This window comes from Phyllobates terribilis, unplaced genomic scaffold (assembly GCF_046119375.1).
Source record: "Phyllobates terribilis strain yellow unplaced genomic scaffold, ASM4611937v1 Scaffold_8__6_contigs__length_399053987, whole genome shotgun sequence".
Taxonomy (NCBI): domain Eukaryota; kingdom Metazoa; phylum Chordata; class Amphibia; order Anura; family Dendrobatidae; genus Phyllobates; species Phyllobates terribilis.
This window is the reverse complement of record NW_027362768.1, coordinates 155,238,580-155,252,204: the sequence shown is the minus strand read 5'-3', so window position 1 is coordinate 155,252,204 and position 13,625 is coordinate 155,238,580. Positions and strand designations below refer to the sequence as shown.

At 44.2% G+C, this 13,625-nt stretch overlaps 1 protein-coding gene across 1 annotated transcript in view; it reads left to right on the top strand.

Annotated features, from left to right (window-relative positions):
- Positions 1–13,625, top strand: part of LOC141156946 (cytochrome P450 4B1-like) — a 55,553-nt gene that overhangs the window by 18,647 nt on the left and 23,281 nt on the right. Inside the window, exons 3-8 of the mRNA XM_073643533.1 lie at positions 478–522; positions 749–876; positions 983–1,107; positions 1,355–1,506; positions 4,701–4,807; positions 5,571–5,761. Coding sequence (XP_073499634.1) covers positions 478–522; positions 749–876; positions 983–1,107; positions 1,355–1,506; positions 4,701–4,807; positions 5,571–5,761 — 748 coding nt within the window. The remainder of the gene's footprint in view (positions 1–477; positions 523–748; positions 877–982; positions 1,108–1,354; positions 1,507–4,700; positions 4,808–5,570; positions 5,762–13,625) is intronic.

Sequence of the window (13,625 nt, the reverse complement as noted above, 5' to 3'; positions counted from 1 at the left end):
CCCTGAGGCCTGCTCCGCATGCGGGGAGCCGTCCCATCTAAGCTGCCAGTAACACCGGCCTCAGTGGACTGTCGCAGCGCTGGTGCTCATCACTGGACACCGCAGGTGGCGTAGTCGGAAAATTACCACTCAATCCTGAAAGCCCATTCAATCTTTTATTGTGACCGCCCTGGGCACGGACCAGGTCCGGGCCACGACTGCAACCCCGAGACACCTACACTGACCCGGCTCCGAGTAAAACCCCACTTCCCAGGGTGAGGGCTGTGAGCGTCACATAAGGACTAAACTACAATCTCAGATATAGTGTTTTCTTCTATAACAAAACTACTTTACACTTTTTTGTGACTTTTTCTCACTAATGTGCTCTGCGTAGTTCAAGCGAAACCATGGAGCTCCTTTCTTTATGATAATCAGAGTTATAAGCTCTGTTATGTTTAACTACTATATATCCTAAATACACGTGCCATTTCTTTATAGATTCCAAGGAAAACTTTGCCTATAACTTCTTAACCCCATGGATCGGTACGTAACATAACCTGTTCCATAATAATGTAGATTTTAAGAAACTCCATAAATACTCAGGTACAGTATGTATGAATGATAACATTCGCTATTTTGCATATTTCATAGCTTGCTCTATTTTTATGCAATTATTGTGCATGCTCCTCACTCCAGTAACAGTAAGACCTGCTCTAGTCAATATATAAGTCCCCTACTTTGACCTGTCTTTGGCCTTCATACCATCCAGGGAAAGGTTTGCTGGTGCTGTCGGGGAAGAAATGGTTCCAACACCGTAAACTGTTGACACCGGGATTCCATTATGATGTCCTGAAGCCATATGTCAAAGTGACGTCCGACAGTGTTAATGTCATGTTGGTAAGGGTTTGGAAACCTTCTTGGTCACCCAAATATCGTTCTAGTGTAAAACAACCGACCTATTTTCTGATTGCAATAACTTGGATTAATGCTGAATCTTGTTTAGGACAAATGGGAGAAACTGGCCCCAAATAATAAACCAGTGGAGCTTTTCCACCACGTCAGTCTCATGACCTTGGACACCATCATGAAATGCGCCTTCAGTTACGAGAGCAACTGCCAGAATAACAGGTTGGTTGTTTCCAACAATTTATAGATTTGCACAATGTAGAGGCATATCATGTAGCTGCTATGGGATCAATCAGTAGAAGCGGCCCAGCTCTGGTTGGTTTAATCCCATTTGAAAGTTAGTGGCAACAGGACTTCCCTTTCCATAGGACTTGCGGTTCCCTACAGAAACTAGATCATGTACTGTTCTCTGTAAAACATGGTTAACCAGCTCTTTATGATTTTCTTAAATTTTTTTTTTTTTTTGCAGTCAAAATGACTACATCAAAGCCGTGTACGAGCTCTCCTACCTGGTGGATTACAGATTCCGCTGCTTTCCATATCATAATGACTTTATTTTCTACCTGAGTCCACATGGATTCCGCTTCCGGAGAGCGGTGAAAACGGCACATGAGCATACAGGTCAGAAGAGATCATAAATTATTCACAAGTATTTAAAAGAAAAAGAGAAAAATGAGCAAAGTTTAAAAATACCGTATATATATTATATTGTAGGGATTGTACTCACTCAGGTGCGATGTGAGGCAAACAGGAGGCATGTTCCTTTAAATATCCAGAGAGGTTTATTTGCTCCATAAACCAGTCAGAAAGTAAAAGGCAAACAAACAGTCTTTAGGGCAGGCAAAAACAAAGAAAACCGCCTGTTTAGCAAAGTCTCTGGTAAACCGGACCTGTGGTCACACAGGTTGGTGCGTATCCAGTACAAGTCTGGAGACAACACACAGGAGGCTTTCTCCCTCCAAACACAGACCAGGTGACAAACAACAGCCTCCATTATATAGGCTGTTAACCACACCCAGAGGTGAGGTATATGGGTAACTAGACCAGCCCATCTCTCTAAACTACCCGTAACCCGGCCCCCAGGGGCACCAATTAGTCCTCTTAGTGTGTGCGTGCACAAAAGAAAATACCCCGGGTTACATCACAGAGACCAGCCATCTCTGTGATACATACCTCCCATTGACTTACCGACCATTAGCCACCTTACAATATGTATTGTAATTTTATATTGAAATAATGGATTTTTTTATACATGTTACAATCCAATGGATCTTTAACACATACACAATTATAAACCAGCCAGGATACAGTGGTGTACCCACAATGGAGATACATACTACTGTAACTTTCAATGACAAACATCTGGAAGAAGTGTACATGTGCCACACGTGAAGCGCATTGCAGGCAAATTTTGGCTCTAGCCATGCCTAGATATGATCAAATCGATCGAAATTGAATCGAATTTCCAACAATCCACTGATCACGGTGTATTGGTAAAAAACTCCTGTCACAATTTTACACATTACAGAAGATTGCACGAGTGAGACTCCACAGGCTTCCCCAAAATACCTTCCAGCTAAGACATCTGACGCGTCCCCAGGGCAGTGGGGTACTCGGTGTCGGGGCCTATGGATGCTGGGCGGAATATGTCACAGTGGCTGGCCCAGTCCGTGGCCCAGGGCGGTCAACAAAAAGGGGATAGTTTATATGGGATTTGTAGTTTGATCATGATGCCACCTGTGGTTTCTGGTAATTTGTACCAGTGCTGCTGCAGACCTCTGAGGCAGTTGATAGGCAGCTAGGATGGAACAGCTCCCCACAGGTGGAGCAGGCCTCAGGGCAGTGTAGAGTTTGACGGTGGGTGGTGATGCTGGGGCTTGTATTGCAATCGGGATGGCACAGCAGGAGTAACTGACAAAGATAGGGGTTTTGCTTCAATACCTTTACTGGTGCGGATGTCAGGTATGGTCCAGGGTACTCGGTAGGAAGGGTGCACTTCAGGACTTCTCCCCAGTGAGCGGGTATAAGGCCTCCTGGTCCGTGTCTCCCTCTCTCTAAGCTCCTGGCCAGCCTGCAACTGGGCCTAGCTTCTGTGTCGTGTTGCTCTCTTCCTCTGTCGCTTGGTAGTAGGACCTTCCGCTGGCAACCACTATCCCTGGGCGCCGGGGCCTTCGTGGTTCCTGGTCCTGTAATGGGTTTAGCTTCGGGTCGGCCAGGGACTTGTAGTCCTCCTGGTATGCCAGTGATCCCTACTGGGTATAAAGGGACCCTGTAGGCGCGGACCAGGTGTCCGGTTTGTATACTCGGGGGTGAGCCTATGATGCTCCTCTGCCCCCTCAACTCCTTTCTCCTCTCCTCTTTGCCACCGGCCACACTCGGGGCCCTCAATACAGCAGCAGATGTGCTGCGTCTTCGCTGCTCTCAGCGTCAGCACGCTCTCCTCAGACTAAACACTCTGACTCACTGAACTGCCTGGCTCCACCCTCCACATATATATCCCTAACGGGCTCCCTCTGGTGGTATGAGGTGGAAGGGTGGAGGTGTTTGTAATGAGGGCCTCTTGTGGAGAAGTCCATCCATGCACCCTTTTGGGTCCTGTGGTACCTGTGAACAGCAGGGTGCCACACATCAGACTGCACAACCAACCAGAAGAGATCACCATGTCCTATGTCTCTGATGGTGGTAATCCAGCAGTTAGAATCACTTCTGCATGCACCTTAAAATTCCTCTCTCTACCCTTTTCTTCATCTACTTCTCTCTCCCTCTTTCTTTTCCTCTCTCTACCTCCTTCTCCTTTTGTTTCACTTTGTCTCTTTCTCTCTTTCTCTCCACCCCGCTCTCACCCTCTAGCACTCTCTCTCCATCCCTCTCCTTCTCACCCTCTCTTGCTCTTTCTCTCCTTCAAATGCTCTCTCTCCATCCCTCCCATTCTTTTCATCTCACTCTCCCTCTCTATCTCTCTTTCTATCTCCTTCCCTCTCTCCGACACTCACGCTGGCTCTCATTCCCTCTCTTTCTTCATATCTCTCCGTCCTTCTACCTCTCTCCCCGTCTCTCTGTTTTTGTCTCTTTCTACCTTTCTCTCTACCGCTCTCCTTCCTTCTTCCACTCTTTATCTTACTCTCTCTCCCCTCTCTCTGCTCCCTTCTCTCTCTACCTCTCTCACTCTCTTTCGCTCTCTTTTCTCTCCCTCCCTCTCTAATTACACACTATCTCAAACACATTAACAGAAGTTTCTTATATCTCTAGGAGACCTCAGAGGGTTAGACACACATTTTGAGGACACAATGTTTTTTACAAAGCTGGTGAATTAAAATTTCAAAGGGTTCAATCATCTTTAGCACCCATGTTGTATCTGACGCCAAATATCTCTTTCTCCACCTCTACACTTCCCATTTCCCACCTCTCTGAATTAAGATGCCTCCTGGACTAGCTGTTTTCTAGGAGGTTACAGACAGGTTTCACAAGACCCGGGAGACTTGCTGAGCTTACTTTTTCAGTGGTCCAGTGGGTCTTCCCTTTTTCCAGGAGCCTTCTAGACTAGTGATTCTCAACTCCAGTCCTCAAGACCCACCAAAAGATAATGTTTTCAGCATTTCATTAGTATTGCACAGGTAATAATTCCATCACCTGTGCAATACTAAGGAAATCCTCAAAACATGATCTGTTGGTGGGTCTTGAGGACTGAAGTTGAGAACCACTGTTCTAGACATTCCAGGAGAGTTGGCAGATATACCATAGAGGTGGACCATGCAACTACTGTAGTTTGGTGTCCATGATGACAGCACTAATTTGCTTTCTCTCTTTTCATATAGAGAGAGTAATCAAAATGAGAAAAGAATCACTAAAACAGGAGACAGAGGTTGAGAAAATCAAACAAAAGAGACATTTGGATTTTCTGGACATTCTTTTGTGTGCAAAGGTACTGAAATGATCCATATATAATTGACCATTTATCGAGAGAAAAGGTAAATGGGATGCAGAGGTTGCAGTCACATCCAGGCTCTGTTGTCTTAGGGGGGGTCCAAATGCCTCTCTGCTGCATAAGAACTTATTAGTATTATAAACGTCACATAATAGAAATGGGGCCCTATTTTCTTAGGTCCCTGATCTCCCTTGTCAAAAACGTACTTGACAGAACCTGTCAGAACCTATTACCTCCCTTTAAAAGATAAGCCAATTGATCCTTTTATGGCCTTAAATCATTGCTCCAGCAGCGAGAAATCATGTTTTCAAGTTGTGTCTAAAAGTGCATTGATGATGCACTTACAGCTTCTCAGCCTCATGCTGTATTCCCTGCCTAGCATTGCTCTCCTCTGGTTGATTGAGAAGTTGTTTGGTCTGGTACATTGTCACTGACCTGTTAATCAGCCAGGGAAGGTAATAAATACAGGAAGAGGATGAGAAGCTGTAAGTGCACCGTCACGCCCCATCGTCTAGACTGATTCTGAGAGGGTGAAGCAGTTCTTTTCTATACAGGGGTATTATAGATGGCACATGGTGGGCGTGAGGTCCTGCTGCAGATATTGCATTGGTGATCAGAGTTTTAAGTTCTGAAGATAACCCATAGCGTAGACTGCAATACCAGATGCAACCCATGAATAGGAGTTTCTGGAAACAAAAAGAATCTATTCCAGGGCAACCCCATATTTCCAGTAGCAGAGATTTTTGTTTGTCTTTATCAGGATGAAAATGGTCAGGGTCTATCTAATGAAGATCTGCGAGCAGAGGTGGACACTTTCATGTTCGAAGGACACGATACAACGGCCAGTGGCGTCTCCTGGACATTATACTGTATGGCGAAATACCCCAAGCACCAGAAAAAATGCCGGGAGGAAATCAGAGAGGTCCTGGGAGATCGGCCCACAGTCGACTGGTAAAAACCTAATGTATATTACCAACCTATATATTGTTTTTATACTATAATCAAGCCCATGAAAGTGTTGTAAAAAAGCGTTTGTGACGCCCTCCCTGAGTGTTGGGGTTTTACTCGGCGCCGGGCCAATGTATGGTGGTGGTGTGGGATGTCGTCGTGGCCATGGCCCGGTCCGTGCCCAGGGCTGTCACATAAAAAAATGGGCTTTTGGTTGAGTGGTTGTTCGACTACGCCACCTGTGGTTTCTGGTGAAGATCACCAGCGCCGCTACAGTCCTCTGAGGCCGGTGTTCCGGCAGCTTGGTTGGTACTACTCCCCACAGGCGGAGTAGGCCTCAGGGCAGTGTTAGATCTGGAGAGTAGTGGTGGGTACAGTGCCGCGCAGGAATGAACAAGCGGAGGCGGTAAATGAAGTCATCCAAGCTTTACTCACTTTGGCGAAGTAGCAGCTGCAAAGCTTCTCTCTGCTTCTCGTGGCGCGCTACGGCCACCAGGAAGGGGGTTCAGCACTTCCCAGGTAGATCAGGAGCACCTGTCAAGACCCCGTTGATGTGTTCCTCTCCTTCTCCTTCTCCTCCCGCTTGTGTCCCCCCCTGGGATCCACTAAGCCACCGGGCTTTTCCAACAGTGACGTGAAGTACACAGTCAGATATCGGGGGCCGGTCACCCCTCTTGCAGCAGGAATCCCTCTGGCTAGGCCAGACTGAAGAATACAGGTGGCAACTCCGCTCCGTCCGTATCTCCCTGGGATCCTTTTGCCTGTGGAGCCTATCTCCTCTGCTCCCCTCCAAGGCCTTCTTAGAATGGGACACTGACCAGGCAGAGACACTGGTTAACTCTGACCCGCTCCTCGTCTCAAGGCCTGAGAACGAGGACCGTGAATCCTCAGCCAGCTACAGACTCTTGCTGGACCCTGACAGAAGACCACAATCAAAGGACCTTGAACTAAGATGGCCACCTATTATAAATGATTCTATAAGTGCTTCCTGTAAGTGTTTCTTCCACCCTCACCCACTACTAGGTTCCCCCTATCTTTGGTCCCCCCCCATCTCCTCTATCCCGGAATGGGGCATCACCCTGGTGCATTTAGGCCCCCTGCAGGACAGGAGTGGTGTAGTGTTGAGTGTGAAGTGGGGTCCTGGGTGATGCTCCATCCTTACTCGGAAGAGGAGATACCACACCTCTTAATGAGGTGCAGTACCCCTGTGGTGACTGAACCCTCAGGGGCGCCACACATTGAGCAACTGTAACACTACATTGGGGACAGAAACCTGTAGTTCAAGCAAAGGTAATAGGTTTTTGACAACTATGAGAGACAATTACCTTTCACAACTGGTTCAGGACCCAACAAGAAGGGAGGCACTGCTAGACCTAATATTAACCAATAGGCCAGACCGCATATCAAATATACGAGTTGGGGATCACTTGGGTAATAGTGATCACAAAATAATGCGTTTTCATGTAACCTTTAATAAGATGTGTGGTAGAGGGGTTACAAGGACACTACACTTCAGGAAGGCAAATTTCCAACAGTTGAGAGATGATCTTAGTGCAATAAACTGGGACGATATCCTGAGACATAAAACTACACAAAGCAAATGGGAGACATTTATTAGCATCCTGAATAGGACCTGTGCACAATATATACCCTTTGGGAATAAACATGCTAGAAATAGGAGGAAACCACTATGGCTAAATAGAGCTGTAAGGGGCGCAATAAGTGACAAAAAGAAAGCATTTAGAGAACTAAAGCAAGTAGGTAGTGATGAGGCATTAAATAAATATAGAAAATTAAATAAATTCTGTAAAAACCAAATCAAGGCAGCAAAGATTGAGGCAGAGAGAATCATTGCCAGAGAAAGTAAAAATAACCCCAAAATATTCTTTAACTACATAAATAGTAAAAAACTAAAAAATGATAGTGTTGGCCCCCTTAAAAATAGTCTGCGTGAAATGGTGGATGAGGATGAGGAAAAAGCCAATATGCTAAATGATTTTTTTTCAACTGTATTTACACAAGAAAATCACATGACAGAAAACATGATCAGTGATAACAAAAATTCTCCATTAAATGTCTCTTGCTTAACCCAGCAGGAAGTACGGCGGCATCTAAAAATCACTAAAGTTGACAAATCCCCGGGCCCGGATGGGATACACCCGCGAGTACTGCAGGAATTAAGTAACATCATAGATAGACCATTATTTTTAATCTTTAAAGATTCCATAATAACATGGTCTGTACCACACAACTGGCGTATAGCAAATGTGGTGCCAATATTCAAAAAGGGGACAAAAACTGAACTTGGAAATTATAGGCCGGTAAGGTTAACCTCTACTGTGGGTAAAATCCTGGAGGGTTTCCTAAGAGATGCTATACTAGAGTATCTGAAGAAGAATAACCTCATGACCCAATATCAACATGGGTTTACGAGAGACCGTTCCTGTCAAACTAATCTGATCAGTTTTTATGAGGAGGCAAGTTCTGGACTGGACCAAGGAAATGCAGTGGATGTTGTGTATATGGACTTTTCAAAAGCTTTTGATACGGTTCCACACAAAAGGTTGATACATAAAATCAGAACAATGGGGATAGGGGAAAATATATGTATGTGGGTTAAGAATTGGCTCAGTGATAGGAAACAAAGGGTGGTTATTAATGGAAAACACTCAGACTGGGTCTCAATTAACAGTGGGGTACCACAGGGGTCAGTATTGGGCCCCCTTCTTTTTATCATATTTATTAATGACCTTGTAGGGGGCATACAGAGTAATATCTTAATATTTGCAGATGACACTAAACTCTGCAGGGTAATCAATACAGAGGAGGAAAATTTTATATTACAGGAGGATCTATGTAAACTAGAAGCTTGGGCTGATAAATGGCAAATGAGCTTTAATGGGGATAAATGTAAGGTAATGCACTTGGGCAGAGGAAATAAAATGTATAATTATATGCTTAACTGTAAAACACTGGGCAAAACTGTAACTGAAAAAGACCTGGGTGTATTGGTGGACGACAAGCTCACGTTTAGTGGCCAGTGTCAGGCAGCTGCTGCAAAGGCAAATAAAATAATGGGATGCATTAAAAGAGGCATAGATGCTCATGAGGAGAACATAATTTTACCTCTATATAAGTCATTAGTGCGACCACACTTAGAATACTGTGTACAGTTCTGGTCTCCGGTGTATAAGAAAGACATAGCTGAACTAGAGAGGGTGCAGAGAAGAGCGACCAAGGTTATTAGAGGACTGGGGGGTCTGCAATACCAAGACAGGTTATTACACTTGGGGTTATTTACTGTGGAAAAACGAAGGCTTAGGGGTGATCTTATTACTATGTACAAGTATATGAGGGGACAGTACAAAGACCTGTCTACTGATCTTTTGACTCTGAGGCCAGAGACGGGAACAAGGGGGCATCTTCTACGTCTGGAGGAAAGAAGGTTTAATCATAATCACAGGCGGGGATTCTTTACTGTAAGAGCAGTGAGACTATGGAACTCTCTGCCGCATGATGTTGTAATGAGTGATTCACTATTAAAATTTAAGAAGGGCATGGATGCCTTTCTTGAAAAGTATAATATTACAGGTTATATATACTAGATTCCTTGATAGGGCGTTGATCCAGGGAACTAGTCTGATTGTCATATGGAGTTGGGAAGGAATTTTTTTCCCCAATGTGGAGCTTAGTGTTTGCCACATGGGTTTTTTTTGCCTTCCTCTGGATCAACATGTTAGGCTATGGGTTGAACAAGATGGACTTAGTCTTCCTTCAACCTTAAAAACTATGTTACTATGTTACTATAAGCATGCCAAGCCTACGTCTAGAAGAAAATGTCCATACTTGATATTTGGCCATTTTTAATATGTGGGGCATGAAGGGGGTTATTATTGTTTAGGGGGCAGAAAAATGTTACCTTTGTTAAAAAAATCCTTCCATTCTGCCCCCAAAAGTAAAGCTAACCTGTAAACAATAGAAATGGTAATTTCTAAGGCCCCCCAATTATTACTCCTGATATCCAGCATTGCCCCAATTTTGCCCCAAAATAAAAAAAGTTATACTCGACTAACCTTAGCTATGGTGCCAGCTTCCACATTGCAGTCACTCCTGCCCATACTCAGCCTTTGGAGTGAAAATCAAGTGTCGCACATACACCAGCTGATTGTTACCCATCATTGTTGATCTCAGCTTGTGTTCTATGGCTTCCTTCATAGGAGAGTGTTCTTCTTTGAGACTCTAACATGGAGGAAGGAGCCTTGTCACCTGACAGCTCTCATTGGATGTTGCTATATATTCCATGCTCATTTTCTAGTTTGTTAATTCAGGGATTAAAACTCATGACCTGTAGCATGAAAGGCAGATTCTTTAATAGAGACTGTATACATTCTTCACTTACAAGAATAAGCCTGTGTCATAGTTAGCAAGATTTATGTTGGAGGAATAGGAATGTTTTAGTATCACCCCAAAACCTCCCTAAAAATGCTCCCCATATGGGAACACCCATTTTGGAGCATGGTTTACAGAGGTCTCGCCCACTTTTGGTCTGGGACAATTTGCAGATATGTTCTGTATTGGAAATAGTCGCCCTATCTCTGCAATGGAGTGTCATCCAATAGGGGTAATCTCTTCTTCCTGGGCCAGACTACATGAACTGCAGTGTAAGATGGATATTCTTACTTTCTGTTTTTTAATCTTTTCAAGTCCCTCAGATGGCACACCAATTTACATGTGTTATGCACCCCATATGCTAGCTATCAATTTTGCAGACATTTTCCCTTCTTCAGGCTGGAATTTGTCAGCCAAACTCTCCGTGCCTCAGTAAAGTTATACAGAACAATCAAGCTCTCTGAGACACCCAAGGCATGTGGGCAGGCATGGTAATGCTAACTCCACATGTCTCAGCATTTCACACAGCAGCTCAGTGTGTTAACTTTTTATGCCTTGCATTTATCACTTCAGACATCATTCCGGCTACTCACTGGCCTACTGCTTGGGCATGTTAGGCTCAATGTATTGATTCACTAGTTCAGCTGCACAGTTGTCACAGTATAAAACATTGCATTATAAATAACAATATTAACATTAATTTGGCAATAGCACACTTTTGGACAGACTAGCATGTAGAAACAGGGGTTCACATAGTCACAGTCTGTAATATTTGTAAGATGCGGGAGACCTAATTTCAAGCCCTAATAAACAACATAGTGGAGCAAATGCTGAAACACCCTGCAACACTCAGTGGGAATTCTTTAGTCTAGTCTTTTAGTTAAACTTGTATTTTATCACCATATTAATTTCTCTGAGGAGGCAATTTTCATATTAAATTTCCCAGAGGAGCATTGCACAGCGAATAAGCCTCCTTACCTTGACAAGCCAGTGCTGGTATGTCACTCTCCACAAGGAGAAACGTTACCCCTTAGACCTCAGTCCAGAGCCTCTCATCTAGCCAAATCAGTTCTCATACTTTGCACTAACGAGGGCCAACAGCCCGAAACACCGTGTCTTCAAATTGAGATTCTGATTTGGCTTTTATCCTAAGTCATATTGCATGATTCGTTAAAGGGTTGATTGTGACTTGTAGGATCACTGCTTCCAATAGGTGGCACTATAGAGTTCAAGTCCTCTTTTTCTCTAAGGAGGCAATTTGCATATAAAAAATACTAGTAATACAAAACATTTTAAGCCAACAACTAGGACAGGGATGTCAAGCTCAAACACACAGAGGGCCAAAATGAAAAACTTGGACAAAATTGCGGGCCAACCAGTATACAGTATAATGGGCCCAACCATAGTGCTCCATAGAGAATATTGGGCCTCACATAGTCCTCCATACAGTATAATGGGCCCCACACAGTCCTCCATACAGTATAATGGACCCCACATAGTCCTCCACACAGAATAATGGGCCCCACATAGTCCTCCATACAGAATAATGGGCCCCGCATAGTCCTCCATACAGTATAATGGCCCCACATAGTCCTCCATACAGTATAATGGACCCCACATAGTCCTCCATACAGTATATTGGGCCCCACATAGTCCTCCATACAGAATATTGGGTACCACATAGTCCTCCATACAGAATAATGGGCCCCACATAGTCCTCCATACAGTATAATGGGCCCCACATAGTCCTCCATACAGTATAGTGGCCCCACATAGTCCTCCATACAAAATATTGGGCCCCACATAGTCCTCCATACAGTATAATGGGCCCCACATAGTCCTCCATACAGTATAATGGCCTCACGTAGGAGTGGTGGTTCTGGTGTCGCGGGCCAAATATACCAGGATGGGGGACCATGATTGGGGAGCATATATCAGGATGCAAAAAGAAAAAAAGGGTTCTCCAGCAATGACATCCCTTCCCTACTCCCCTCTGTACATATACCATGATGGCGGACCAGGATTGGTGAGCATATACCAGAATGGGGGAGCATATACCAGGATGGGGGAAAAGGATTGAGGAGCTTATACCAGGATGAGGGAGCATATTCCAGGATGGGGGATCAGCATGAGGGGAGCATATACCTGGATTGGGGAGCATATACCAGGATGGGGGAGCATATACCAGGATGGGGGAGCATGGACGAGGATTGGGGAACATATACCAGGATGGGGGAGCATACACCAGGATGGGGGAGTATATACCAGGATTGGGGAGCATATACTAGGATTGGGGCGCATATACCAGGATGGGGGAGCATATACCTGGATTGGGGAGCATATACCAGGATGGGGGAGCATATACCAGGATGGGGGAGCATGGACGAGGATTGGGGAACATATACCAGGATGGGGGAGCATACACCAGGATGGGGGAGTATATACCAGGATTGGGGAGCATATACTAGGATTGGGGCGCATATACCAGGATTGGGGAGCATATACTAGGATGGGGGAGCATATACCAGGATGGGGGAGCATATACAAGGATTGGGGAGCATATACCAGGGTGGCGGAGCATATACCAGGATGGTGGAGCAGGATTGGGGAGCATATACCAGGATGGGGGACCAGAATTGGGGAGCATATACCAATAAAAATGCTCGCCACCCGGGCGTAGAATAGGTTCAATAGCTAGTCTTATATAGTGGGTGATAACAGGAGTGTAATCTAGTTTGCTCATAATAACCTTAAGAAGTGAATAAATGCAGTAACAGTAAACTGTATGCTGAACTTTTTTTTAACTTATATACTTCGCAGGAGGTAAGGACTAATTGTTTCTTGTTATTAGTCTTTGCAGGCTAGGAGGAAATACTGTATCTGGGAAGACTACAATGTAATGAAAAGCACTAAACTATAATTATGTGACTTAACAGCTAAACTCTCACAATGCACTCCCACAGTTTCAATGGCAGGAATACATCAGAATTTTGCTTTTAGGGTTCTTTAATTAAGACAAAAATATGATGAAAAAAAATATTTAGAAAAATATTTTTCATTTTATGTAGGTTTATACTAGAATATATTGTTGAAAAATGGACTTCCCCTTTAAACGATGTTGAGGGTCATATCTGTACCCAAGTCTTAAAGGAGTTGTCCACTTGAACATTTTTTTTTAATTTAAATAAGTTGCCTGAGCCCTGATAGTTTCTACTACCTGCTACAGCAATAACAACCCAACATTGTAACACATATGACACGTGACAAATTGCAGCCACAGCCGTCATTGGTTGAGATGGATCACTGCTGTGGTCAGTGATTGGCTGAGCTGTTGTGTATATCAGTACGGACCAATGGGGAACTGTGGAAGCAATGTAAAAGTAGTGGTTAGTTGAGTATTATTTTGTTTCATTTTTAATTTTTTTGTGAGTCATTTTTGTGAGTCCCAGCCACTTTATAAATCTTTTCCACAAATATT